The sequence below is a fragment of the Paraphaeosphaeria sporulosa genome, assembly GCF_001642045.1.
Source record: "Paraphaeosphaeria sporulosa strain AP3s5-JAC2a unplaced genomic scaffold CC84scaffold_5, whole genome shotgun sequence".
In the NCBI taxonomy this organism is placed as follows: Eukaryota; Fungi; Ascomycota; class Dothideomycetes; order Pleosporales; family Didymosphaeriaceae; genus Paraphaeosphaeria; species Paraphaeosphaeria sporulosa.
Window position 1 is genome coordinate 568,535 of NW_017253364.1, and position 26,052 is coordinate 594,586.

Genomic DNA, 26,052 nt, shown 5'->3' on the forward strand with positions numbered 1-26,052 from the left:
AATATCGAAAGAATATATTTTCGCTAATAGTTATTGCAAATTCAGGTATACAGTCTAAAACCACCACACTTATATCACCGCAAATCTCCTCAGCCCAGCCCTAACACCAAAAAACAACGAAGCACCCAAACAAGTCAGTATTGGCACACCGAATACACCCAGTCCAATCAGAATACCTTGCTCAAAGAAACCAATCGCTATCGACTCAGCGCGCTTCGGCTCCTTGATCTCCTTCGCGGCGTCCTCCAACAGCTTCGCGGCGTCCTTGCTGGTACTGGTAGTCGTGTTCGCAGGTCTCACCAGTACAGGTGATGCCCTTTGGAATTGCTCTTTCTTATATCGGTTCTCCAGGTCGAACTCGTGGAAAAGAGGTGCTCCTGGTCCCAAGAGGAGTGAGGTAGGGATATGGTTTACGAATGTAACCTCCGAGCGGATGAACTGGGAGAGGTACTTTGCATGCGCGGGAGCAGCAAAGTGGTACGCAGCGCTAAGACGGTCGTCTAGATCGTTGTTTATGATATCGATGGCATGATCTAGCGATGACACTGCTGAGATTGCAAGTACCGGTGCGTCGGACCTAGGCGGTAGAGGCACGTGCGTCGTGCTCTTGCTTGTGAGCTCGACGATGGCGCCTGTGGATCCTTGCGTAATGATGTTTGTATGCCAGTGCTTACTTTCTGAGAAAGTTTCCAAAGCGTCGCTTGTAGTCCGTTTCTTAGATTGCGAACTCGCATTCGGCACGGCGTTCGAAGAGGTCGCCGCGAGGTGTTGGATCCCATGTTTCAATACTTGCTCTACGAAGTCCCGTTTTACGAACTCGTTGACGAAGACTAGATCGGGCGCGTAAGGCGAGGTGCCGCCAAAGCTGAAGCGTGCGGCTACCAAAGCCTCTGCCGCTGAAGAGAGGTTCGCCGTTCGATCGACAACGGCTAGAACTCTGCCCGAGGCAGAGACAAGTCGAGTGTAATTCGATTGCTCAGTGTTTGTTTCCTGCAGAACCGACAGAACGTTCGATGTTGTCCCCTCTTGTGGTGATGTTGAGATGATCTGAAACGCGTCTGGCTGTAGTGCTTTAGGGAGGAGGGATCGGAGTAGCGAGGGCAAGGCTCGAGGAGTGTTCTCTAGCTAAAATATTGTCAGATAAGGGTTTTCCAATTGCTTTGTATTTTACCTTCAATGCAATGCAGCTGCCTGCTGCAATCGCCGTGCCTAGCGGTTCGATCACGCTGAAGAATGGGGTATGACCCAAATTTGGTTCAATATACACCACTCCCCATGGTTCTCTCCTATCTGCAGCATCTTTCGCCTTCGTTGGCCTGTATTCACTTTCGAGCTCTGCCTTCTGGTCGATCCCAGCATAATGCGTTTTCAGATGTCTCAGCGTAATGGCGATTTCCATGGTGGCCTCAGCATCTGTAACATGCTGATCTTGTCGAAGAGCATCCCGAATAGCATTTATCTCTCCACGTAGCGTGTCGTGTAAGAATTTAAGTTGTTCGCGTCGAAAGAATGGGTTGGAACTGCGCCCGGTAAGGGCAGTCGCGTTGAGATTTGCAAGAGTTGTAGCTGCCATTGCGCCTGAAAAGATTGCCTCAAGGTCCAAATCGTCTGTCGTGGACCTACTCCTTCAATGAGCAAGACTATCACTACTAGATCTGCACTGACCTGTTCATTCATGCCCACTGCGCGCACCGCGCCTCGCCTCGGCAGTGTGGTGCGGACGAGAGCGGAGGTCCTCCACATCCCGAGTCCCCCTTCTCACGCGACAACGCGGGACCCCCGCAACGCCTCGGGGTCTAGACGTGCCGAAGCACCGAAGAAATTCAATTCACCTCGCAGTTTCGCAATATACGCGTAGGTCGTACGTCAAAATCGCACTCTAGCCGTCCCAAATCGTCAGTACACGCCCTTGTACACCATGTCCGTAACAACGACCGCCAACGCGCAGACATACAACCTTCGCGCTGTCCTCGCAGACTATGATCTCCATCACACCCCTGAGACTGACCCCCTCGATACTACGTTGAATGTGCACCCTTCACCAAATTCGCCATTGTCTCACAGCAACCCAGCAGACTGGCCCACAAATGAGCGACGCGTGCCGCCATACCGACCCATAAACACCGAGTTGGATCAAACGCAAAGAAGAGTGTATCAGAACGGGGTGGAGAGGGCGTTTGTAGCAGTCATGTTCTCTGGTGTGTTTCTTGAGTCGGTAAGTGAATGCACGCGGAAATGGCTCAGATTGGCACTAATGAAAGGGCAGACCGCAAGTAAACTGTGGAGAAATACATTCGGACGATTTTGGAATGTTGGGTATAACATCGGCGGAGAGTGGTGATGAATACATTCATTAGCGAGCGTCTGGGAAAAACTAGAAATTTGAACATTTGCACTGGACGGGACTGCCTTTTTTGTTCATGGCGATTTTACTATATCGATACTTCAGGTATATTGGAAATGACGATGTCACTTGGAAATTGTAAATACGACGTAATCGTATATATCATTCCAGCGTATCAATTACACATACATCAATTTCTACGGAAAGACTTCCAGGATAAAGCGTAGCTCTTAGACAAGCCTCCTTGCACCCTTGACGTCGCTACCACCCAGGCCTTCCACTACCTTGGCCTCTACAACCTCGTAGATGGGTATCTCCGCCAATCGATCAACGATATGATGCAGAGTCGGTAGCCTCTTCCAGTCCAACGAGTCGAACTTGATCTCCGCTTTATCTGCGACAAGTGTACTCTGGACTTGCCTAGGTGCCTTTACTTCCTCGTCGTTAGGAAGAAATCCCACGTATTCAACGTCAGCCTGTCCTCGTTCTTTGCTGCCCTCGGAAGCAGTCGTGGGGATGAACTTGTGGAAGAATAATCCCTCTTCCTTTGGCGGAGGTGGAGGGCCGTGGCCGGGAGGAGGACCAGCGCCCGGAGGGGGACCAGAAGCATGCACTCCGTTCGGTTCTGGTTTCGTAACAAGACCGGTAATGGAAAGATCCAAGAAAGTGTTTCCCATCCAGCCAGCTTTCAGCTTGAAGGCGCTTTCTTCTCCGGCAACGTCAAGCGAGGCGAACACTTTCGGCATGCCGAGCTCTTCCCGTCCGCTGATGATAGGATCTGCGAGATTCTCGAACAGCACCGGAAGGTAGGTTCCCACAACTTTGTCACCATTTTCCTTCGTATATTCTACGCCGTGGATGTATAGACCGAAGTGGTTGTAGCCGTTGCCACCCAGCCACTCGAGGTTACCAAGAACGGATAAGGAAAATGTGGCGAAGCAATTTGAGTTGGGAGAGGCGAACTTGAACCCGGCAGGAAGTAGGTTCTCCAAAAGCGTACGTGAAGTCTTGAACTTGATGCTAGCAGTAGTAAAAGTCGAGTTGGTCCAGTCTCTGCTGTTGCCGAAATGATCCTGTCGTGGGCCGGGGAAAGGACCAAACACTGTAGGCATTCTTCGGTATGCGGTGGGCTTACGGCTCCATTCCCACTCGCGCAGTTTCTGGCTTGTGAAATGCCACTCGTCGTGACCAAAGTTCTCGTCTGTGAAGCGGCCCGGGTCGAGAGGAGGCCCAGAGCCTAAATCCGCACCCGATTGACGAGAATACTCCTGGATGTTGGTGGCGCGTTTCATGCGGCACTGTTCGTAGAGCTTAAGCCTTTCTGGTATTTCAGCCAGTGCTACACCCAGGGGAAGGACACATGCTAAGGAGGCGGCATCCTCGATAGCCTGTGCTGCACCTTGGCCTTGGTCTAAAGATGATTAGCATTGCATCATTAACGAGAATGTCGAGATTCTTACGGGGCGTGAAGGGATGCGCTGCGTCTCCAATGAGTGCAAGCTGTCCTTCCGTCCAAGTCGGTAATTGGCCCATATCGAGTAGTTCCCACACCTTCAACGTATCCTCATCAGCCATGCTCAGAATCTTCAAGACAGCTGGATCCCAGCCTCTGTACACGTCCAACATCTTTTGCAAGTTTGCATCGGTCTGCCATCCGTCTGCTTTTTCGTCCTTCTGCTCGGACTCAGATGTCGGATGTATACAGACAAAGTTCAAAAGTTCGTGGTGTCTTGTCGGGTAGATGACAACACGTCGGTCCTTTCCCATGTACATGTTCAGGTGTCCTTCTTTCTCGGCAAGCGGCTTCGTGAGCGGGTCTTCGAGTGCGCGCGAGCGAGGCATTGTGAATCGGAACGCGCTCTTCCCATCTCCGGCGGGCTTGAAACCTTGTGAGCCCGGTAACGCATAACGAGCTTTAGAGTGTACGCCATCAGCGCCGATGACAAGGTCGGCTTTCAGCTGTTCACCAGATTCCAAATTAACGCTGCCGTCTGTGCCAACACTTGCCACTCGACTGGAGGTTCGAAGGACAGCGGGTTTTCCAGGTCCATCTTCTGCGATTGCTAGTTTCTTCAACTCCTTGTGTAGATCCACTCGGTGCGCCAACATCCATTGATGCTGCCACCTACCCGCCGACCTCCACAACGGAGCTTCGAACAATTGTTTCCCGTTCGGCAGAGACTGAGAAAGGATCCTGCAAGGAACAGCGCCCAGATCTTCGAGATTGATACCCATTCTCAAAAGCAGTCCAGTTGCGTTTGGTGCCATATGTACCGCGGCTCCTAGCTCGTTGGCGAATCTTGATTGTTCTAGGAGAGTGACATGATGGCCCTGTTGTCTGAGAAAGATTGCTGCGCTCAATCCTCCAATCCCCGCTCCAACGACCAGAACGTCGAGCGGTTGCGCCGCTTGGTTTGCATGGCCGGTGCCATTCGTGGGAGAAGCCATACTGTCTGCCGCGCGACTCGTTATGCCCAAGTTGAAGGTCAAATGGTCCTAATTAATGGCCACGGCGACGACCTAGCAGCTGGAGGATATATCTGGATGCAGTATTGCAAGACAGAAATTCGCGACACAATTAGCGTGTGGTGCATGCTCGTACAGCCGCGGCAGCCTATGCAAACAGTAGTTCATCGCCGTGATGCCGGCAATGATCTCCACATTCCGGGATAGCCAAATGATCCTCGGCTAAAATGCACGGATGACGTGGGCAGGCCGATTGATTGGCCTGCCGCCTGGGCCATATTGCATAGTCTAGTCGTGCACATGAATCGACAACAGTTCACCTGAGTAACTGGGTTTCCGTCGGCCAAAACGAACACGCACGTACATCGGAGCGTCCGCTCATGGGCAAAGTGCAATTTGACGAGGCTCAATTTGAGAGAGTCAAGCGGGAGTCCTCTTCATGGGGAACAGTGCCATGCGAACGTTTGACCAGGATTAGAATTGGGGTATCATATCAAGAAGTAACTTTCCCAGAAAGTCACTTCGACGCAGAACGAAGAACTTCCATCAATTGCACCAGCCCTTCCACGAGTGGCGGGCAAGACCCGCTCACAGATCCATGATTGTGCAGCAGTAATTGCGACACCGTACCGAGAACCTGGGCAGCATCGCGAAGGTGTATGACTGTCTGTGTGCTATTGTCTCGAATAGCAGGCTCTCCCCGATTGAACTTGACAAATTTCTTTACATCTCTTTCTTCGGTGGCCCCGAGAATGAAAACCTGTGGCTCAGGGTTGGGCTCGTTGCTCGCATCGTCAGCTATGCGCTTCAGCAAGCCGTAGGCCCATAGTACAAGTGCAGCATGGTACACTGCCATGGCGTAGAAGTCTTGCAAGACTCCTTGCGATGCTGTCTCGGAGATCTTGACGACCTGTGATGCATGCCAAACTGCCTGCCTTGCTGCTTCCGTCGAAGTCCAGTTGCGGATTGAAGTATACGCATGTCGCGCTTCGTCCAGGCCCGCAATGCCAGCAAATGTCTGCACTTCTTCTACGGGTGCATTTAAATGCATGAGCATGATCTCTACTGTGAGAAGCTCTTGAACAGAGCTGGACACGTGGTTGAGACGGAATTCCTCGCACATCTTTGTCAGCTCTGCCTGGCGTGAGTTGAGAAGTAAGTCGTTCGTAATTCGCTTCTTGGAACTCAGAGCACAGAGCTGTCTATACTCCCATATCATGCCCCATATCATGTATAAGTGGGCCGAACTGGCTGTGGGAAACAGGCTGAGATATTCTAGATCCTCCAAACAATCGAATAGGGTTGGTCTCCTTGCTGTTGCCCCCAAGGTCGTCAAATAAGTGGTTTTCCACGCCGAAGCAGATGGTGCTTGCCATAATGCATCCGAGTGAGGCAAAGGCAGATTCATCTCGGCGTAGGATATCAGCGGTGGTTTGAGGAGGGCCATTGAAGACTGTCGATCAAACTCGAAATATCTGTATACAAGTCGGAGCCAGGACTCTTGGAGAACCCACTCCTTCCACTTCTTCCGTAACGTCAGGCCTTCGTCGTCTGGGCTCGGGTATATTTTCTTCCATACGGAACGGCTGAACCAGCCTCCGCGGCGAAGCATCGTGACCGGGGGCTGCAGGAAGCTTTCCGAGATCTCCATCTTGCGACTTACTCCGCTCCACATGCCGATTTCACATAGCAGGAGCTGCATCTAGGACATCATGCTATGTCAGCTAGGGTCTCCAAATGCGACAGATGCGATCATACCTGCAAGTATTGAATATCGCGGATGTTGCTGTTATCTTCCTCGATAGATTTAGACATAGAGACACGTGCTACTTCGTGTAAAGCTTGGCCTAGCTTCCGCAATATATCATCTGGGGCTGAGAAAGCGCCCGCAGCGACAACACAGACGAGCAACAATGGCTTTATCTTGGCGGGTGAGAATGTTGGAAGGTGGAAGCAAGACCCGGCGTTGACGGAGGGCGAAGTGAAGAATATCTGAATCATGCCGTCAAGTAATTCAAGCGACGGGAACCCAGCGGCGATGCGTTTAGAATTTTCTTTGCTAGAGCTCTCAATCACCAGAGCAAGAAACCTATCCCGGGCAGTATAGGATAGTCGCTCGCTTGTGACATTTCGAGGGGGAATGAGTGCTGGCGATTGGCCTTCACTCTCTCTGTCAGCAAAAGCTAGATTCGACTCCCCGGCCATCACCGGGTTAGTCTTGCTCCTTGGCATATATCGCCATAAGCTTCGATCAAATGCTTTCGCCCTATCTGCGGCTGCAGAATCCGCTGATCCACTCTGGGGATGTTGATCAGTTGTTGTTGTTGTTGTTGCTGCTGCCACTGTTGCTGCTGCTGCTGCAGCAGCAGGGGGAGGGTCGTGGTGGAAGGCGTCTTGATGCATATTTTCGTGCATGAGACTTGGATCGTAAAGGGCAAGATCAACACTACTGAAATCTATATCCCAGTTGAAGTTATACTCCGCAAGCCCTCGTGGTGTAGCGTAGCCTGGAAGGGAGGTTTCCACAGATGGCATGTAGCGAAGAAAGTCTGGGATAAAGGCATCGCCGGGAGATCCCTCACTGTACGATATGGCGGGGTTTTGCATGTACATAGGGAGTGCTTCTGGTTCTTGGGTCGCGCCCGATACCACATCCGTATACCTCGGTTCCATGCCCTGAATGTTATCCCAGGCCTGTGGGACTTCTTGTTGGACAACCATGATCGCTTCATCCACTGTCGACTCGGAGTGATGATGCGATTGTTGCGCAGCATGATGATGGAGTGAGCGTGAGTCGAGGTTATTAGAAAGATCCAACAAGTCTTGCGCGGCGCCCAGTTCCTGTGCAGCAGCATCGAGCTCTTCCTGTGCCGCCGTTGACAAGCGGCATGTGAGGTTCTTCTGTCGACATCTACGGCACGGCTTCTCGTCCTCGCACTTCAGGTGGCTTTTTGAACACTCCTCACAAGCTTGACCAACGCGGCTCATGCGGGAGATATCAGTCCGCGAGCGCTTCTTCCCACTATCCGAAGCATGATTGGCTACATGTCTTTTGAGTAGATCGACCCTCGCAAAGCACTTGGAACAAGTGGGGCACACATAAGGTCTTTGCTTGGTATCTGGAGTTGTGAGCTTCCATTTGGATCTCAATGCTGACTTGATGCTTACGCGACCGGACATGTCGCATCAGGTGGTCGACACGTGTGAATGAGCGCTTGCACGTGCTGCACTGGAACAAGCGCTCTTTCGCTTCCGTATCGGGTATAGTCGGAGGGTTTAGCGCTGCTTCCATCTTCTCTGTTGCTTGCAAACTCTCCGGCTCGGGTTGGTCAAGATGTCGGGGCACGATGTGGAGGAGAATCTGGGGAAGATAGGGAAAGATGGGGTGATGTGGAGAGGCAAGACAGTTGGCTTCGCGCAGCCCGTGACCTTCGGCTAGCGACTCGTGGCCTTCCCCAAGCTCTGTCCAAGCTCCCCCCACATCCCGATGAGGACGCCTCGCCACCGAGCAACACCCGACAGTCAACATGAGCTTAGTGTTGCTTCTTCGAAGCGCTGAGCATATCCACAGTTGAATTCTCCCAAAAAAACAAAAAAGGGTGATATATTCTTGACGTCTGGTCCCGAACACGTGACAGACCTGTTCACGCATTGGAGTTACGTGACGGATTCTTCTACCCACCGGTGTTGCAGCACAATGGTTTTACCACCCGTTCACTTCTTCTCCCATGGGTCCACCATGATGCTGGGCGAGGAGTCCAACTCCGCAACCTACTGGAAACAATGCGGAGACGAAGCTCTCGCCCACAACATCAAAGGCGTCGTGATGATGGGCGCGCACTGGGACGCCCGCGGCACAAACCGCATCGACGTTGCGACAAACCCCAACCCTCAAAAATCGCCTGTCGCCTACGTCCACCCGTCGAAGTACGTCGACTACAAGCTGGTGCCCGACGTCAGAACCGGGAACCGCATTGTCGGCATGCTGAATGACGCGGGTCTCAATGCCCGTCCCAACGAAACTTTTGACTGGATCCACGACACATACTTGATTCTTATCAGGATGTTCCCTTGTGGATGCCCGCCGACCACGATTGTCAGCATGAACGCGAGATTCGATCCACATCTGCATGCGCGTGTGGGCAGTGTTGTCGCAAAGCTGAGAGAAGAGAACTACCTGATCATTGGAACGGGAGGCGCAGTGCACAACTTGTACCGCAACCACTGGTGGCAGATGCTGCGGCATACGGACAACTTTGCTATGCCGGTGCCGCCGGAAGCAGCGATGATGGAGTTCAGACAGAGCTTTGAAGATGTGTTTCTGAGAAACTGCAAACCGGGCATGAGAAAGGGTACTTTGACCAACGGAGTCACGCGATTGATGAAGCATCCCCAGTTCAGAGATGCTCACGGCACCGATGATCATTTCATGGCTGCTTGTTTCGTTGCTGGCGTGATAGATGCATGCGAAGGCATCGCTGATGACGGTGCTGTCTTGGGTGCTGAAGACTGGGAGCTGGTCAACATGTGCAACAGCCAGTTCACGGTAGGAAAGTGGGTGTCACAGGCTGCTTGAGTTAGCGAATCATTTGTATTGTATCTAAAGTTGTTGAATATTAAGATCACATTCCCGTCAAAATACGCCTCCTGAGGTTCGTTAACATGAGATGGTCAGTCAACTTGAAGAAGGGAAAAAGCTGCGGTGCTGCGATTCTGCACTGGCCACCGCCAACAGCAGCAAAGTATAACACTCTTTCAGCCTGCTCTTCTACCGCTATTACGCGTGTTCTATCTTCTATCAGGCTATGGATATCTTCAGCGCAGCTCAGAAACTTGGATTCTGCAAGCAAACGCAGCCACTTAATCACTAACCGTACCTTATCACCCTGCAGACAAATTGACAAAAGGGAATCAATCATCAGCACCTGCTATGTAAAGCGCACCCTCCTCGAACCATTCCGGCATATATTTGATAATTCTTTTCCATCAGAATACTCCTATAGGAATTGCTTGACACGGACAGTGTTGTGGTGCTGTGGGCAACCCGAATAAAAGTGATGTGGTGCTGCAATACTGTGTTGGCCACCGCCCACAGCAGCACAGTATTGCTTCGGTCAACAGTCAATTTTTTCCGTTCATGTCTACGGATTTCAACTTCCTACCAAACACTCTTCTAACAATGTGGAGACATTTGATGCACTGATAGTATACAAGCAAACACAGCCGCTTCTTCATTGCGCATCCCCCGATCCTCTCACCCCGAAGGCTACCAATACACTGATAGCCAGCAGCGTCGACTGCACACGCTCTTCAATCCTGTCCATCGTGCGCACATCTCCTGCATGAAGACGTCCTCTACGCAAACTTCCATCTTCTCAACCAACTGGACGTGCCTCCCTCTCTGCAGGTCTCTCGACTAGCAGACCCAAGGAGTTGAAGCCCAGGTGCTCGGGCGCGTGTTCAGACATGTGCTCGGTATCTTGCTCTATTTACCTCTTGAGCGCGTGTCCCGTGTTTGATGCTGGTGTTGAGTTTTGCATCGCGTGTGAGTGATTGCGTGATGAGCGTGGGGTGTTATACCTTGCGCTGTGGACATCACACGTGAGCGACGTCGTAAAAAGACGGTAACGCGGGGGCGCACTTCACAGGGTCCATTCATTCACAGCACAGCAGCGCACGTACGGTTTCAGAAAGAGATGACGCGAAGCAAAGAGAAAAACAAGGATAGCCAACCGCAACACCGCGCAATGCTACCCAAACTATGCAAAAACGATCCAGTCAAACCCCCAGAAAGATAGAGAAAGGAGAAAAGAAACAGCAACGATGCTGCGCTCTAGGGTATTAGTACTGTACTGTCAGCTCAGAACCTTCATCCCAGCCTCCATCATTCGTCCATATACAAACACCATCATTCCTTATCATCATCTCTACTCAGGCCCCTGCGGGCCCGTCTCAACATCGCCCTCACCCACCCCCCTCCAACCCCTCCAAAGCTCATTCAATGTCCCACTAAGACTTCTCCCCCTGCCGCCCTCCCGCTCCCCTCTATCCGTCGTCCTCGTGTCCTCGTCCGTCGCCGTGCGCCGCCGATCGAGCGGCTCGCCCATATGACTATCCATGACCTCGTCGGCACCAATGCCAAGAACGCTCTGTCTCCTTACCGCATCGCTGGTGCTATCTCTACTAGGCAGTGGCGGCATGCGCACACTGCCGCCACGCTTGAGGTCCGCGACCATGGCGCTGAGACTGTTGGACAGCGGGCTCGCAAGGAGCGGGCCGGAGAGTGAGTTGCGGGTGCCGACGCGCTCGGAGGTGGCGATGCGGCGGAGGCGATGCTGGGCGAGGGTGGAGGGGGGCGTGGGCGCTATGGCGGCGGAGTCGGAGATTTGGCGGGTGGGTGTTTCGGGGCGGGGTGGGCCGGTGAGTTCGGGGGAGGAGGTAGATGCGGGTGGGAGATCAGAAGTCTGCGAGGGGAGAACTGGAGTGGAGAGCGTGCTGTTGCGGCTAAGTTCTGTGGGGCGAGGATGTAGGGAGGATGGGTGGGTAGCGTCTTCCTCCCATGGGTTTGTTGTGAGGGGCGATGGAACGTCTGTTGGTGTGGTAGGACCCTGGGATAGCGCGTCAGGGGCGAAAGTAATATCCGGCGTAGCTGGTTTCGAGAGCTCTCTCGTTGGTGGTCTCCTGCCGATGTTCAGTGGTGGTGATGCTGCTCGAACGGTAGATGAGCGCCGGCTGCGTGCGTCTGCTTCATTTGTGCCGTCCAGGTCGTCCCGATATCTTTCTCCGTCCATGAGACTGATCGCATCTTCCGGCTCGGGATCCCTATCCTCGTCCTCATCGGATCGTTTGGGCCTTCCGTTCGTAATCAACCATACACCCGCAAAAGTCAACGCGCATCCGCCCACGAATTTGCCCGCATCGTCTGCTGATGTGCGCTCGAAGTCCCTATACAAGATGGCCGAACCCAAGATGACGGACAAAGTGAAGAGGACGAACTGCACAGGGATGACCTGGGTCGCATCGAAGCGCTGGAGAGCCCTGTTGATGTACTTGATCTGCATGATCGCAGTGCCGACCAAAATAGCAACAAGAAGGTACGTGACGGGAAAGGTAATGGCGCGCCAGAGCGTGTACGAGAGCATGGACGCCACGCCTTTGGTGGAGAGCGCCGTGTAGCCACCTGTCGCACATTAACATTGAGACACAAGGCGCCTCCCGCATGGCAAGACTCACCAAATAGGCCGACCAGCCCCAAGTCAATCAAGATGTTCTTGTCTCCATAGCGGTTGCTCGCAAACACCAAAGCGATGATGATACCGACGGTTATCCCAAAGTACGTCTCGAATTCCCAAGTACTGATCAAGCTCCAGATCTCATCCGGGCCCAGCTTGGGGTTGTTATCGCTCGCGCTCAGAACCACCGTGACGGCTCCTCCGACAGCGACCAGCACTCCGAGAGCATCTCGCGCCCGGAAGGGCTCCTTCAGCATGAAGGGCGCGATGATGCAGTTGGAGATCAGCGCGACCACACCGAGCGGCGAGACGATGGATGCGGGCGCGAAACCGTACGCCAGGAAGTTGCCCGCTTCGCCGCAGGTCATCATGATGATGCCTGCCCACCAGTACGGCGACTTGAGATAGCTCTTCTGCTTGTATGCCGGCTCCGCCAGAACGCCCTCCTCCTCGACCGGCGACAGCGACCCCGAGCCTCCAGTGCTGTTCCTCGGCGACGCAGGCAGCAGCGGATCCTCCTCGTTCGCTGCATCGTCGCCCTGGGGCTCGTCCCTATACTGCTTCGCCCCGCTCAAGCTGCGATAGCTAGCACTCCGCCTCTTCCGCTGCCTCTCCTTTTGCTGCCACTCGCGCTCCAGCCGTATATGCGCATATCTCTGCGTGTTCAACGCGAAGGATATGAGGACATTGCCGACGATGGCCGTGATGATGCCAATAAGAGAATTCCACTGTGCGCTCCCGTACGGCGGGATGATGCTCGTCGATGTCGGAGTGGGCGCATCGCTCGTCGCTGTCGCCGAACCCGCGGCGACGCTCGTCGGAGGGAGCATCATGGCTGCGAGGGGACAATGCAGGGTTGCGCGTTCCCTGTCCGCCGTCTCCGAATCCGAGGAACTGCTCGGATGGCGGTATTGTTGCCTCGGATCAAGGCTATTTGCGGAGGCGAAGGGGCCGGGAAAACTTCATATGGGATTAGGTATGCACACTGGTGGGATAGACATGCTCGCGGCGTTTACTGAGGGGGTACAGAGCAGAGGGTTGCATTGCCGCGATGCCGTGCGGGTGCACGTTTTCTTGGCTCTAGCAAGGGTTCTCGACGATCTTCGCATGACGGCACCCGGCCCAAGCGAACCAAGCCCCGCCCCCATCTCGACCTACATCACCTTGCAGCTGTCACCATCATCGCAGCCTCGCCAGCCTGATTCTTATCGTGGGCCGCGTTGCCGCCACCTGGAAATAATTGTCTGGCTTGGCCTCACGGCTTCATGGTTTGCCTCGCTAGTCACCGATGCCTGACGCCATGCACCATGCACGGAAATGCATGGACAGTTCGTGAGTAATTCGCCAGACGTTTTTACTATCAACACACAAAATACTCATATCTTATACCCTGATATGTCGTATCCAAAGTCTAGATAATGCATATTCAATGTTCTTTCAAGCATTGCAACCCTCCTCAGGAGTCATCTTCAGCCGCCAAACATGATCAAATCGCATCGACATTGCCGTTTTACTTTTTTCGTGGTGCCCAGTTCAATCATATCGGTTGGAGTACCGCTCGGATCATAGTCCCAATTCATGTCTCATCCTTTGCGTGCTGTCCTCTGTGGTGCGACATGATACTCTCGGTAATCCCCCGTCACTCCAGCGATGTAGTCAGCTTTACGAATACGCCCTAGCAGCAGAGAAGCATCGCCTGCTGGGAGTTCGTGAAGCAGATCCATGAGAAGGCCAGCATCGTCTATGTGAAATTGGCCGCTACCTCCAGGACGTTGCATTCGGTTTGCCGACGCAGTAGCCTCGCGAAGGTATGAAGCTACATCCTCGTAGAATTCTGTATGCCTAGTATTCCGCATAGCCACCTGCAGCGCGTTGAGACCTCCCAAATCCAGGCCTACTTCTCTCCCGTGCTCGACCAGAAACTTGACTCCAGCAATTTGGGCTTCACAAACGTAAGCAATTGCTTTCGTCCCTATATCTTCCGGACTGATGTACCCCGCAGTTGCGAGCTCGTCCGTCATTTGTTTCGCCAGCCTGGTAACGACATTCGCGGCAGTACCGGTCCTATTAGCATGCATTGCGCCTCTATGGCGAATAAGGAGGCGTACTTTCTGAACTTCGTTCAATCCTCCAAACGTATCGATGACTGACTGATCTTGTAATAAATCTTTCTTGATTGCAACGGCGAAGTTCTCTGCAACAAGTTAGCGTTACAGTCCTCGCAATGTTTAGACTTGGATACAGACTGCCGACGAGGCGATACTGGACCGCGGCCGGACTACCAATGTCGTTGACCAGACAATGCATGCATAGACCGAGCAAATCCGGTGTAAGGTCGGAAAGCTGAGTTGCCCCACCAAGATCATGGGTTAGAGTCTTGTTCGTTTGTGGCCCTTTGTATCTTCCGTGAGGGGCTCGTCCCTTGGTGGCCACTCATATTGTGCGGATGGAGCGAGCGGCGTTGTGGTAGTTGTTCACGACTCTCTGGTAACTGGGGAAAAGAAGACAAGGAGCATTCTTCGGGGCGCGAGTGTGAACGCCTGCATCTGGATTCGTGAGGCAGCGACGTGGGTGCTATCCGCGCGTTCCTCCGGAAGCAATAACCATCGCGAACTAAGAATAGCCGCCTTCACAAAGGATAGTACACAACCCGTCCGTCACTCTGCTCATTTTTGGTTCGATGTTTCAATCTTGAATGCCTATTCTCTGTCAATTACGTTGCCATTTTATATGACTACCTATGCTATACCGGAATATCTGACCGTGAATTCCTAACGGATCCCAGATAGCATCTCAGAGCTCCCACCCGACATCTTCCATCCGGATAGCAGACCCCACTCATACAAGCACGGCGACTGGGATACACCAATCCGTACGGAATGGCTTGAGATTCTCCACCATCGGCGATAGCCTTGGTATATCTCCGACTTAACACCAGGACTTAGGCAGTAAGCATCGGCTCGACAATTGGCGTATCATATCCAACAAAGACTTGCTAAGCCACCATAGGATGTACTACCGGATAGTTCAAGGTATAAAAGGGTCTTGTCTTCGCTCTAATCAATATTCCATGTAATGGACTTCAATCTGGACTAAGTTCCTCTACTTGGACAAGCAAGACGACGCAATTATCTCACCTCCACCGCTCCCTCAATCTGTCTTCCGTCAAGCCCAACACACACTTCCCGCGAAGCAACCACACGCCATGGCACCCCTCAGCCACCCCATCATAACCCTAGAGGAAGCCTTCCTCTCCCCCCACGTTCCCTCCTTCTACGCCGCCCAGAACCACCCCGATCCCCACGCCGAATCCGGCCTCACAGGCTTTGCAACCCCCTCCCTCTTCGAATTCGGCGCCCAACGCCTCTCCTCCATGAACGACAACGGCATCTCCCTGCAAATAGTCTCGCACGTGCCGAGCCCGTTGCCCTTGGACGTCCGCACCGCCGCTGCCGTAAACGACGACGTCGCCGCGAAAATCGCCGCGAATCCCGCAGGCCGCTTTGCCGCGTTTGCCACACTACCGATGAGGTACCCCGAAGACGCCGCGAAGGAGCTGCGTAGATGCGTGAGAGAATTAGGTTTTGTCGGCGCACTGATCGACTCCAACTGCGGCGGGCGATTCTACGACGACTCCACCTTCTTCCCCGTGTTCGCGGCCGCCGCAGATTTGGACGTGCCAATCTACATCCACCCCTGCCCCAACGAAGCCGTCAAGCAACTCCTCTACGCGGGAAACTACTCCGCCGACATCGCGACCTCACTGAGCGAGTACGCATGGGGCTGGCACAACGACGCCGCCGTCTCCTTCCTGCGCCTGTTCGCCTGCGGCATCTTCGACCGGCTGCCCGCCCTGAAAATCGTGCTCGGCCACTGCGGCGAAATGATTCCGTTCCAGATGGAGCGGACCGCAAATGTGATTGAGCGGCAGTGGCCGCACATCGGGGGAGACCACAGCCGCACGTTTCGGGCTGTGTGGAATGAGAATGTGTGGGTTACGACGAGTGGGTTTTTCGACACGGGGAACATGGCGTGTGTGCTGCGGCAGTGTAGGCCGGATAGAGTTATGTTCAGCGTGGACTATCCGTTTGGGAAGAACGAGGCGGGCGTTGCGTTTTTGAACAAGTTGCTGGAGGAGGGGTTGGTGGATGAGGAGGGACTGGAGAGGATTGCATGGAAGAATGCGGAGGGCTTATTGAGGGTTAAGGTGGAGACGTGGTGATGTACAATAAAGATACAATTAATGTCTTGAGGTATGGAATGCACGGCTGTACAGACAGCGATTTGCCTGATAATAGCAGTTTTTAAAGAAAGACGCCATTCACCAATGGATGCTTTCAGCCTCCGTGAATACAATTCAGTAGCCTCGGCCTTCGCATCTCGCGGTTTTGCCCCTGAGCGTCCTCGCTTAGACACATTTTCAATGCGACAAGCTCGTCGGGGTGGACGGGCATGACGCATAATCTCGCTCCTTTACGAAGATAGCGAGACAACCTCAAATCAATCGCCGTTTGTCGCAACATCTTCCGTCGCATCACCGTTGGCAACCTCAGTTTCCATAGCTTCCGGCTCCGGGTCAGGCTCAGCAGCAAGAAGCTTGATGCGGGCCTCAACAGCCTGCTCTCCAACAACCGACTCCTCGACCGCAGATTTGCGCACGAACACGGTGTGCCAACGCTTACCCCACGCCTTGATAAGCTCACTATCCTCCTTCGATATCTCCCCGTTCATTTCCTTCTCCATCAAGCGATCCGTGGAGCCCTGTGCGAAAGCACGCAGAACATCCTCCAGGTACTTGAACAGCTCCCGCGCAGCGTCGCGGTCCTTGCTCAAGGTAGCTTCGACCATATCGATCATATCCTGAGGAAGACCCTTAACTACCCTAGAATTGACGATCTGGCGGTTGCGGCTGGAGACCTTGGCGATGGTGATGGACACTATCTCATACACCCAGCTCTCTGCGAGGCCTTCTCCAGCACCAAGGTTCTCACCTAGCACCCACTGAATGACAGTCATCGGAGCAAGGATGGTGTAGTTGAGGAGGATGTCAATGATGCGCACAGCAACGCCAGGCTGGTCCTTCCAATACCCGAAGACGCTGGCCACTATTTGACGGCGAGCGGCCTCGGAAGTTTGAGCGACTTCGATGAGGCGGTCCTTGCCGCGCTCGATGCAAGAGAGAACGTGAGCCAGAGACTTGGCACCCAGTCTGCAGATCGCAGTTACGAATGCGTCCGTCGAAGGAATGAGAACATCAGCAACACCTTGCTCGGTTGCAAGGTCGTGAATTTGGTCAATCGTTTTCTGGACCTCCTCAGCAGGGGCCTTCTTCTTCAGTTGCTGGATCAGCTCCTTAGCTTGGGCGCTGTACGGAACGTCTACGATTATTAGAATGGTTGTGAACAAACAGAATGTAAATACATACCTGGATTGTCATATTTGAACTCCGGACTGTTGTCTTCATCTAGGCGTGCCGGAATGAGCTCGTTCATCTCCTGGGGCAAAGTCGAGCGAATGCGCTTGGCAAACGAAAGACGGATCTCTTTATCCAAGGCAGCAATGATGAAGGCTTTCTTGGGCTGCAAGTTTGATAGCTCAAGATCCCCGATCCATTCGGCCCATCGCCAGCGGAACTCAAAGTTGCTCAAGTGATGTGTAAACCAGTCCAGGAATCGGTATGTTAATTCCAGATCCAGTACATGCAGGCTCTGGTAGACGGTTCTGATAGCGCGGCCAAGTGATGGAGCAATCGCTTGGGGTGCTAACTTGCAGCAAGAGGTGATCAGGGAATGGTAGTAGACGAGCTTGTGGTCAGCCGTCGGGAGCTTGAATAGCTGCGAGAAGATGGCGTCGATAATCATGTCCTCGGACTTGTACATGACCTTGTCACCAACTACCTCCCGGAACTTATCGAAGGGAGTACCACGCTTGGCAAAGGTGTCCAACGACCAGTATGAGTCGAGCTCGATGAGGAACTTCGCCGCTGCTTCTCGGTTGAAGTCGAGTTGATCGATGGTGTCGACGATGGCATCGCGAATCAAAGACGCAGCAATGTCCTCAGTCTTGGGCACGGTGCCGTTCTCGTGGTTTGCGAAGAGGGAAAAGTACGCCTCAGGGAAGAGAGGTTTAGGACCAGGGTTGACCGGCGAGGGGATGATGAATGTTGGGAAAGCGTGTGTCGGCGGGGCGGTAGGCAGAGTGTCCTCGGACTGCTTCTTCTGGAGCGCCTCGGCATCAAACTTGGGGATGCACGCGATTTCCCATCCGTTTTCCGACTCCTTGGTCAACTGTTGCTGAAGAATGCCGATGATGCTGTGGTACCCAATGACTTTATCCTCGTTTTCATTGTCGTATGTGTGAATTAGAGACTCCATAGGGACCATGTTTCCGGCCACAATCCCGGTGTTTGACAGCAATTCTCCAGCCTTTTCATGGTAGCGACTGCCCCCCGAAACCAGAGCATACGGTATTGTGAGAAGAATGATCTTCACAAGCTCAATACCAACGACCTGTCCCAATTAGCAAGAGTTGCAGAACGCGGGTGGCTAACCTACGTCGTTCTCGTTTGCACTCTGAAGATCCACGACCGTGTCGAACAACTGGCCAAGGAGCGCAAAGATGCCGTCCTCTTCGAAGAGAGGCTGCAGACATGCGAAGAAACGAAGGAACAGCTTGAACTCTTTCCACTGTCCGGCATTGAAAGTCTCCTGTAACCGATCGCCAACGAGCTTTATGGCTTCCGAGGCAATCTCGATCTTGGCCTGATTGCCATAGAAAATGACGGCGGCAACGAAGGGAATCTTGAAGGGCTGCTCCACGATGCTAAATTCGGTCAGCGCTGCCTAACGCGGAAGTGTTGCGCAGACGTACAGCTGCAGAAGCGTGTCATAGAATTCGCCGCGGGCATCTTCCTCGTCAAAGTGGTCCCGCAGGTATTCTGCGATCTCAATGGCTTCATCCTGCGGCAGCTTGGTCGAGCTCGCGATGTTCAAAATCGTTCGGCGCAGTTTCGCATGCGCAGGCTCCTCGTATCGGCGGCGCGGTGGGGCATCATCGTAACGTCGCCGCTGGGGCCCGCGGCGGTCGCCACGGCCTCCTGGAGAATAATGATAGTCGTCCTCGTCTGCAAGATCACCTTAGCTATGCTCATGGCGACAGTCAGCCAGCTTGCAGCTTACCATCGCGGCGACGCTTGTTCCCTCCTCCGCGGTACCCGCTTCCACGATAGCGATCTCCACTTCCAACGTCCATGTCGGCCATTGACGACACAAGCGCAGACAAGTTCCTCTCCTCAACAGTGATGCCCTCGAATAGCTCGGCGACGCGTGAGTCGTGGGGTTGATCGCGCGGTCGGTCGCGGCGGGAATGGTACGGCGTGTAGTAGTCAGGATACAGTGATGGTTCGTAAGAGCGAGAGCAATAACGTCGACGACGGGGTCGAGGAGATGACCGTTCCGCAACGTCGCTGGCTTCGAAGTCGCGTTGCGAAGCTTCCTGGCGCGAGTGCTCGAACGAGTTAGTGCGGGAATGGCTTCTGGTGTCTTGGCGGGCACGTGCATCCTGTGATGCAGGAGCTCCCTTCATCAACACCATCCTATCAGGATGGATGTTTGCTAGTGCATCTGGGATTGTTGGCACAATCACTGTGAAACTGAAGCTGCTTTCGCTGTCCAGGATGTTGTTGTTCATATGGTTCGCAGAACTGCCATCATTAGGCTCACTTGCTCCATGGTCGAAGCCATCATGCATGGGAATATCGATGTCCATGACGTTGGTTGAGTTGGACGTGAACGGTTCAATAAAAGTGTGATGGGGAGCTGCGCTGAGTGAAGTACTTTCTTCTTCCGCAAACCGCTCCTCACAATCCTCGTCCGCTACCGTACGTAGATAGCTGGCCTCAGTGACGAAACACTAGACGAGCGATTCAAACCACCGTAGTGTCGCCAGGTAGATGGCAAGTTTGAGAGACGATGACGAGAGCAAAGAAGTACAGGAGGCTAAATGCATCTTATAGATACCGCAGCCCTCGTTACGAACAGTGAGAGGCAGCGAGTCCAGCAGCAGTGAGAGACTCCTCCATGTCCACAAGCTGAATTCACCTAGGTAAATGATACGGGACAGTCCCCGCAGACCCGTCTGAGTATCTGACCAAGTCCTTAGGTAATCGCAGAACCCGCAAAACAGCACTGATACTGCGGTAGAATGTAGACCCTCATAGCAACTGCTAAGTAAATCAAGAAGCTGCTGGAGGACCATGTCACCAATATGGCGCCGCATCATGATGTTTCTTACGCTCAAAGACCCACCACCTCGATCGTACCAAACACAAAGCGACAAACTGTCTGAGTATGAAGCATCGGCTTTGTTATCAACATGGTGCTGGATGTCAGTGCCATGGCATTCGACGGGTGCGCATGTCGTACTCTTCGGTTTTCAAGCACAGGGTTGAGTGCGGCACGAACAGGATGAGGGCCTATGACCCATTGACAGCGCAACCGTAGCTATGCATGCATTATCCATCGCAATCAATCGTCATCACTCATCAATCGCGAAGCCATCCTCGAACTCAAACGTACAAGAGCGTATCGTATCGCTCAAATAGCACCCGTCTCTTCACCAAACCGCAACGTCAAAAGCGCATGATGGAAGAAGAAAAAGAGAATAAAGGAATCTACTTCCAGGTCGCCGAAGAAATAGCATATTGTTGACCCAGCAATAGCGCCGGAGCTTGCGGAAGCTCGAATCACATCAACTCTATGTCTTGCTTTGACACGATAGGACGTGACCAGATCGGTACTGCCCACACCACTGTCCGCACCATGCCATGCCTTAGACATCCCCGCGCGCATCTGGCCAGGTCTCCGCCCATCGTTCTGCTTGCGGTCCACACTGAGGTACCCGCACACCACACCACCGCCTCCAGAACATTTCAGACCATACACGAAGTAAGCCTCCTGTTTGAACCGATCCCCGTGACCACACCCTCATGCGCAGAAAGAACCAAAAATGAAGAGAAGGAGCACCCGCATGCAGAAAATAAGGGAGGAAGACTGTCGCACCTGATGGGCGAAGCCTAAGAAACCAAAGCGTTCCCGATTCCCATCCTAAGATGTTCGTGCCAGTCCCTGACTTTTGTGTCCGTCCCCTTCCCGCAAAAAGCACTTGCATTTCGTCCGCTCGTTGACCGTCGTGTCGAAAAATAACATAAAGGCTGAAAGATATTGCGCATCTAGGGAACCTGCCCGCGAGTTGCATTGACAGGACGGGAAGGACCATGTTGCAGAAGAAAAGCAAATCGTGCCATTCGCAGTCATGTGAATAGCGTTCGTAACATTTTCAGACGAGCTCAGATATTGCAGGGAAAGGGCGTACAGTCGGCGTACCCACTCAAGACACCGACGCCGAAATGAGACTTCTGTTTGTTTACATCTTCCTAGGTGGACGTCGGCGTCCTCGTGAGCGGAGCACACTGGAGGCCACGCCGCAGAATAAACATGATGTCGTAAAGCATGCAGGCGAGACTGGTTTAATCCAGCCGCGCCATCATCTGGTCCTTCGTCAAAGGCTTGAAGTTCGGCGATTCGAAATCCAGGCCTTGCTGTTGGAGACGGGGCTTGATGTGCGCGGGTACAAGCTGCTGGTTCAGGTGGGGTGCAATGGACAGTTCTGGGAACGTTAGGAATGGAACATGAAACGTAGCGCGAGGTAACACTCACCGTGAAGAGTAAAGTTGAACAGCTCAGGCAGATCCCTTGTGGCGCCGTTGGGGTGACGAGAATCTGGGAGCCGAGTCTGCGGGTCCCTCAGCTCATCGAAGAAGGGCTGCACCATTGCATCGACTGCTGACAGGCGCTGGGTGGGCGTATACTCGAGCAATTTGGAGATGAGGTCGATTGCACTGGGGTCAGCTTTCCGGAACACCTGCACGGGTCAGCCTCAGCTCAACAGCAAATCGCACGAGAGTCCGCTCCTACCTTGTTGAATGGATGAGGCTTAATCTGGGGAAACTTGTGCTCCATGTAGTTCGGGTTCATGGTGCGGATCTGGTCGCGCGTGGGTGTGCCAAGAACTTTGATGATTTCAACCAATTGGTCAATGCCCGATTCGCCGGGGAACAGCGGTTGCCCAAGCATGAGCTCAGCCATCACGCAACCGGTTGACCACACATCTATAGCCGCTGTCAGTCATGTCACCTGCGAGTGACGTGGAGGACGTACCGATCTTGGTGGTGTAATTGGTGGCTCCGAAGATGAGCTCGGGTGCACGGTAGTACCTCGAGCAGATGTACGACACGTTGGGCTCATTCTCCACGAGAATTTTGGCACTGCCGAAATCGCAGAGCTTCAACACGCCTGTTGAGGGATCCAGCAACAGATTCTGCGGCTTGATATCCCTGTGGCAAATGCCCTGCGAGTGGATGTAGGCAAGCGAGCGGAACAGCTGGTACGTGTACAGCTTGGTCTCGAGAATCGGCATAACCGTCTTCATCTTGTTGAAGTAGCGTGATGCGCGGTACACGGTCTCTGGCACATACTCGAGCACAAGGTTGAGGTAGACCTCGTCCTTCTGTGGCTATCGCGGTCAGCAGAGCAACGACACGGGGACGGCCGGGGTGAGCATCACGTACGCGGTCGCCATTGTTGTAGAAGAAGGCCTTGAGCTCGACTATGTTGGGGTGGCGCACGATGCGCATGATCTGAAGTTCACGATTCTGGCACGAGTCAGCCCTGGGTTGCTGGCGGAAGCGGATACGTCACATGGGCGACCCACCTTGAAGCGCTTGTCCTGCAGCACACGCTTGATGGCAGCATCCTCTCCGCTGGGAGACAGCTTGGTTTGGAAAACGACACCGAAGGAGCCATTGCCGACGATTTTGCACTGCGTGTATGCGAGGTCTTTGTAGTCGCCCGTCACGCCGTCCTGCACCTTCTCGCGGATGATTTCTGGCGGGGGTTAGCATTGGTGACACGGAACGCGCGCGGGTTGGCGATGGCAGGTACGCACCTCCCATTCTCAGTGACGAAAAGGCCGATGGCCGGTTCTGGCTCATTGTACGTCTAGCAGCAAAAGAGGGGTCGGTTCCGCCAAGCGCGCGGGTCGAGTGCTATGGAGCGGAGGGTTCGCTGCGGCTGTCGGGGTCGTTGTGGTGGGCGCGGCGGCGGGGTGTGCGAAGAGAAGCCGTTGTGGGCAGGGCGAGGGTGGAGCTGGGGTGGTCTTGTCGTGTGGCGGGCAGGAAATTGGGTGCAGTAGTTGACTGGCGGGCGTGTGGCTTAGGCGCTCGCGAACAACACAGTCGTGGCGGCGTGAGGAGCACGGCAGTGAAGCGGGGGCAGGTAGGAATTGAACTGCAGCGCGAGTGAAGGGATTTGCAGGAGCGTGTAGGCAGGATGGAGGTGAGTAGTAGTGACGAGAGGGTGGGCCGTCGGCGAGAGGGGTCGCAGTCGCTTGCTCGCACTACGACTGGAGCGGGCGACGGCACCCTCGTGACCTGCCGTCTGAGTGGTACGCTGACGATGCAAATGGTCCCAGCGACGGCGACGCAGTCTGGTGCAGAGGCGGGCGGGCGAGACTGGAGCAGCGGCTGGACGGGCGGCGCAGGCAATGGGCAATGGGGCGCTGCGCGGTGCTGTTGGGGCGGTGGGCAGCTTCGTCGGGAGGAGATTGCAGCGCGGGCTCACGACAGTTCTTTGAAGAGCTCCAAGCCGCCGCCTACGGGCCTCCAGGGCTGGCACATGGGCACATGATGACTTTCGTTTTCAGAGCGACCCACTACGCAGCGCGCGTGGCTGCAAACCGCCTCGCCCATGCCCCAGGGCTCGTCGCCGCAGCGCGTCCGTGCCTGCTGTCGCTGCTGTCGCTGCTGCTTAAGCTGCAGCGGTGCACCCGCGGGCCTTGCACAACAAACACTGAGCGCCAGGCCCGCGGCCTCGCCGCCGCCAGCGTCTGCAGACCCGCCGAGCAAGGAGCATCACCGCACCGCGCACCACGAGCCTCGTCCCTGGCCTTGCCCGTGTCGTCGCGCCGGCTGCTGCCCGGCCATGCGCAGCACCGCAGGGCGCGTTGCTGCACCACCCCAGGCCGCCGCCCGCGTCGCCTTCACCTGGTGATGATTTGGGCGTCTCGTCATGGCTCTGGCTACGTACGCGCCTCGTCCCGCGCGCGCTGCACTGGCCCACCGCAGGTCAGCTGGCTGCGCTGCACCCCTCCTCCATAGCTCTCCGAAACGGCCTGGGAGCCCGGCCGCCAGGCACTCCCTGGGAGCCGCAACTCTAGCTTCTGCCGCCAGGCTGCTCGTCGTGCTCCACCACAATTTCTCAACCTCGTGTGTACGCGACAAGCCATTGTCCAACGGCGCCGCCATTGCCGAGAGGCCCGTCCGCTCAGTGAACCACGGCGGCCCAGCGTTACGCACCATGAGGGAGATGCTGCAGCTCGTCGACTGATCGAGCCAAACGTGCAGCAGCCGACCCAGGGTCCCAGCGCCATGACACCGTTCCCCGACTCCCCGACCTCACCAAGCGCGCTCTCGTACAGTCGTCTCGTCTCGCCATGGCGTCGCACAGCACGTGAAAGCGAGCTGCCGCACGTGAGCTCCGGCGAGGGCTCCACCGCTCCAGCTGTCGCGCTCGCTGAGACCATATTGCGGTGGCCGCAACGGCCAAGCGCCATCACTCAACACGCCGTACGTCAGCCCGCAGGACGCTTGCGCCATTGGGGCCTGGCCGCCAGCGCTAACGAATTGCGTGTAGCTGTGGTGCAGCACAGTCGGGCGAACCTCGAGTGAACGGGAGCCGAACAAGCAATCTGCCAGGGGTAAACGCAGATTAGCCGCGTTGTCACCGATGCCAACTCCAGCAAACTATTGGAAGATCGCTGTTGCCAGCGTTGACAATCCTCCGATTTGCATCGTGATGAGAGACACCAGGCGAATTGGCCCAGCGCATACTGCACGCCATCGAATGGCATGGTCCTGCATTACTCCCCAGCATGCACTCCAACAACTCGCCCTAGCCAATCGCCAAATCAACATTGCTCAGCCCTGTTCTTACCTATCACAGCTCGCCGGTTACACCAAAACTCTCAGGCGCATGAGGCTGGCCAAGCATGCATGATGAACACTGCATCATGTACCACAGGACTTGTCCATCGAGACGTCCGTGAAAATCGCAGAACATCTCCGACAACCATTGGATCCTCAAGAAGTTCCTACTGACCATTCAGCACGCTCCGTCATCTAATATCGGGCCTACGTATCCTGTCACCATGAAGCCTCCACATGCGGATAGAGAGAGACGAGGAACGGATGCAACACGCCTCAGCCACCCGCATTCGACTACCGACATCGGCCGGGACATGGTTACGCCTATCCACAGAATCGTCAGACGGGTCACTACATCGCAGGACCCTATCTTACTCAATCTTAGCCAGGCCTCGCGGAGATCGGCGGATTGGTGCTCCCAAGCTCAATTTCCACAAAGGGACATTATTGCGTCTCTGTCGCTGCGATTGAGGAGTTTTTTTTTTTTTTTCACGAGTCTCTCTAATGCGTATGCCAATAGTTCCAGCATTGTTTTCCCAATCGAGGCGAGCGCCTTCCGCCTACACTTTACTGGTACGACCCTAGGCGTGCAGCTGTGCATTAGTACTTATACGATCCTTCAACTGATGGTGAAGCACACCTTGTACGACGAAAATTTTATCCTCAAACCACATTACGCTCACCACTATCGATTCGATATAAGGAGCAAGAACAAATCGACATCGTCTACTCTCCCTCGGCAATTTCGAAATAATTTCGGCACGACTTGCTTCGATTCGGTGTTTCTTCTTTGTCATACCCAGGACTGACGTTGAAGAACCCTATCAATGAAACGTGACCTCGCGCTACGCCTCCTGCATCCATCGGCAGTATCGTCCTTCCCTCAGCTACTCAGCCTCACCAATCATCAACCTAAAAAGCACCGAGCCTTGTACTCAACAGTCTCACTTCCCGCATTAACACATTCCACG

General features: G+C 54.3%; 12 protein-coding genes across 12 annotated transcripts; 4 read left to right on the top strand and 8 right to left on the bottom strand.

Moving 5' to 3' along the window:
- Window positions 1–81: 81 nt before the first annotated feature.
- CC84DRAFT_1073802 (ALDH-like protein) lies at window positions 82–1,558 on the bottom strand (the record flags this gene model as incomplete). Its single annotated transcript, XM_018173690.1, has 2 exons — window positions 82–1,125; window positions 1,172–1,558. Coding segments are annotated over 2 exons (1,431 nt in total), but the record flags the coding sequence as incomplete, so codon positions are not given.
- Window positions 1,559–1,842: 284 nt separating this feature from the next.
- On the top strand, window positions 1,843–2,425 carry CC84DRAFT_1145034 (uncharacterized protein). The gene is made up of 2 exons (XM_018176489.1): window positions 1,843–2,215; window positions 2,267–2,425. Exons 1-2 carry the CDS (start codon window positions 1,919–1,921, stop codon window positions 2,339–2,341), a joined length of 372 nt encoding a protein of 123 aa, XP_018035924.1. The 5' UTR covers window positions 1,843–1,918; the 3' UTR covers window positions 2,342–2,425.
- Window positions 2,426–2,574: 149 nt separating this feature from the next.
- On the bottom strand, window positions 2,575–4,850 carry CC84DRAFT_1145037 (FAD/NAD(P)-binding domain-containing protein; the record flags this gene model as incomplete). Its single annotated transcript, XM_018176490.1, has 2 exons — window positions 3,805–4,850; window positions 2,575–3,755 (listed from the first exon to the last, which is right to left on the bottom strand). Exons 1-2 carry the CDS (start codon window positions 4,790–4,792, stop codon window positions 2,575–2,577), a joined length of 2,169 nt encoding a protein of 722 aa, XP_018035925.1. The 5' UTR covers window positions 4,793–4,850.
- Window positions 4,851–5,327: 477 nt separating this feature from the next.
- On the bottom strand, window positions 5,328–8,185 carry CC84DRAFT_1195972 (uncharacterized protein; the record flags this gene model as incomplete). Its single annotated transcript, XM_018181427.1, has 4 exons — window positions 7,979–8,185; window positions 7,231–7,929; window positions 6,569–7,158; window positions 5,328–6,506 (listed from the first exon to the last, which is right to left on the bottom strand). The coding sequence occupies exons 1-4, from the start codon at window positions 8,100–8,102 to the stop codon at window positions 5,328–5,330; spliced, it is 2,592 nt and encodes an 863-aa protein (XP_018035926.1). The 5' UTR covers window positions 8,103–8,185.
- Window positions 8,186–8,324: 139 nt separating this feature from the next.
- CC84DRAFT_1118842 (LigB subunit of an aromatic-ring-opening dioxygenase LigAB) lies at window positions 8,325–9,374 on the top strand (the record flags this gene model as incomplete). The annotated part of the gene is made up of 1 exon (XM_018175533.1): window positions 8,325–9,374. A coding segment is annotated over exon 1 (867 nt), but the record flags the coding sequence as incomplete, so codon positions are not given.
- Window positions 9,375–11,646: 2,272 nt separating this feature from the next.
- CC84DRAFT_1091879 (DUF803-domain-containing protein) lies at window positions 11,647–12,872 on the bottom strand (the record flags this gene model as incomplete). Its single annotated transcript, XM_018174417.1, has 2 exons — window positions 11,647–11,990; window positions 12,044–12,872. Coding segments are annotated over 2 exons (1,173 nt in total), but the record flags the coding sequence as incomplete, so codon positions are not given.
- A 629-nt stretch (window positions 12,873–13,501) lies between these two features.
- Window positions 13,502–14,349, bottom strand: CC84DRAFT_1243953 (uncharacterized protein; the record flags this gene model as incomplete). The annotated part of the gene is made up of 2 exons (XM_018184132.1): window positions 13,502–14,236; window positions 14,289–14,349. 2 exons carry the CDS (start codon window positions 14,347–14,349, stop codon window positions 13,626–13,628), a joined length of 672 nt encoding a protein of 223 aa, XP_018035929.1. The 3' UTR covers window positions 13,502–13,625.
- Window positions 14,350–15,119: 770 nt separating this feature from the next.
- CC84DRAFT_1205338 (amidohydrolase 2) lies at window positions 15,120–16,264 on the top strand (the record flags this gene model as incomplete). Its single annotated transcript, XM_018181968.1, has 1 exon — window positions 15,120–16,264. The coding sequence occupies exon 1, from the start codon at window positions 15,248–15,250 to the stop codon at window positions 16,262–16,264; it is 1,017 nt and encodes a 338-aa protein (XP_018035930.1). The 5' UTR covers window positions 15,120–15,247.
- Window positions 16,265–16,287: 23 nt separating this feature from the next.
- Window positions 16,288–19,519, bottom strand: CC84DRAFT_1118850 (uncharacterized protein). Its single transcript, XM_018175534.1, has 5 exons — window positions 19,221–19,519; window positions 18,913–19,165; window positions 18,597–18,864; window positions 17,468–18,551; window positions 16,288–17,420 (listed from the first exon to the last, which is right to left on the bottom strand). The coding sequence occupies exons 1-5, from the start codon at window positions 19,300–19,302 to the stop codon at window positions 16,543–16,545; spliced, it is 2,565 nt and encodes an 854-aa protein (XP_018035931.1). The 5' UTR covers window positions 19,303–19,519; the 3' UTR covers window positions 16,288–16,542.
- A 1,291-nt stretch (window positions 19,520–20,810) lies between these two features.
- On the bottom strand, window positions 20,811–21,443 carry CC84DRAFT_729541 (uncharacterized protein). Its single transcript, XM_018187195.1, has one exon. It carries the CDS (start codon window positions 21,316–21,318, stop codon window positions 20,872–20,874), a length of 447 nt encoding a protein of 148 aa, XP_018035932.1. The 5' UTR covers window positions 21,319–21,443; the 3' UTR covers window positions 20,811–20,871.
- A 125-nt stretch (window positions 21,444–21,568) lies between these two features.
- On the bottom strand, window positions 21,569–23,092 carry CC84DRAFT_1091074 (glycogen synthase kinase-like protein-3 beta; the record flags this gene model as incomplete). Its single annotated transcript, XM_018174386.1, has 7 exons — window positions 21,569–21,708; window positions 21,759–21,963; window positions 22,017–22,210; window positions 22,260–22,614; window positions 22,670–22,753; window positions 22,813–22,985; window positions 23,047–23,092. The coding sequence occupies 7 exons, from the start codon at window positions 23,090–23,092 to the stop codon at window positions 21,569–21,571; spliced, it is 1,197 nt and encodes a 398-aa protein (XP_018035933.1).
- A 693-nt stretch (window positions 23,093–23,785) lies between these two features.
- CC84DRAFT_1175723 (uncharacterized protein) lies at window positions 23,786–24,826 on the top strand (the record flags this gene model as incomplete). The annotated part of the gene is made up of 2 exons (XM_018180171.1): window positions 23,786–24,223; window positions 24,257–24,826. 2 exons carry the CDS (start codon window positions 23,786–23,788, stop codon window positions 24,824–24,826), a joined length of 1,008 nt encoding a protein of 335 aa, XP_018035934.1.
- Between the last annotated feature and the right edge of the window lie 1,226 nt (window positions 24,827–26,052).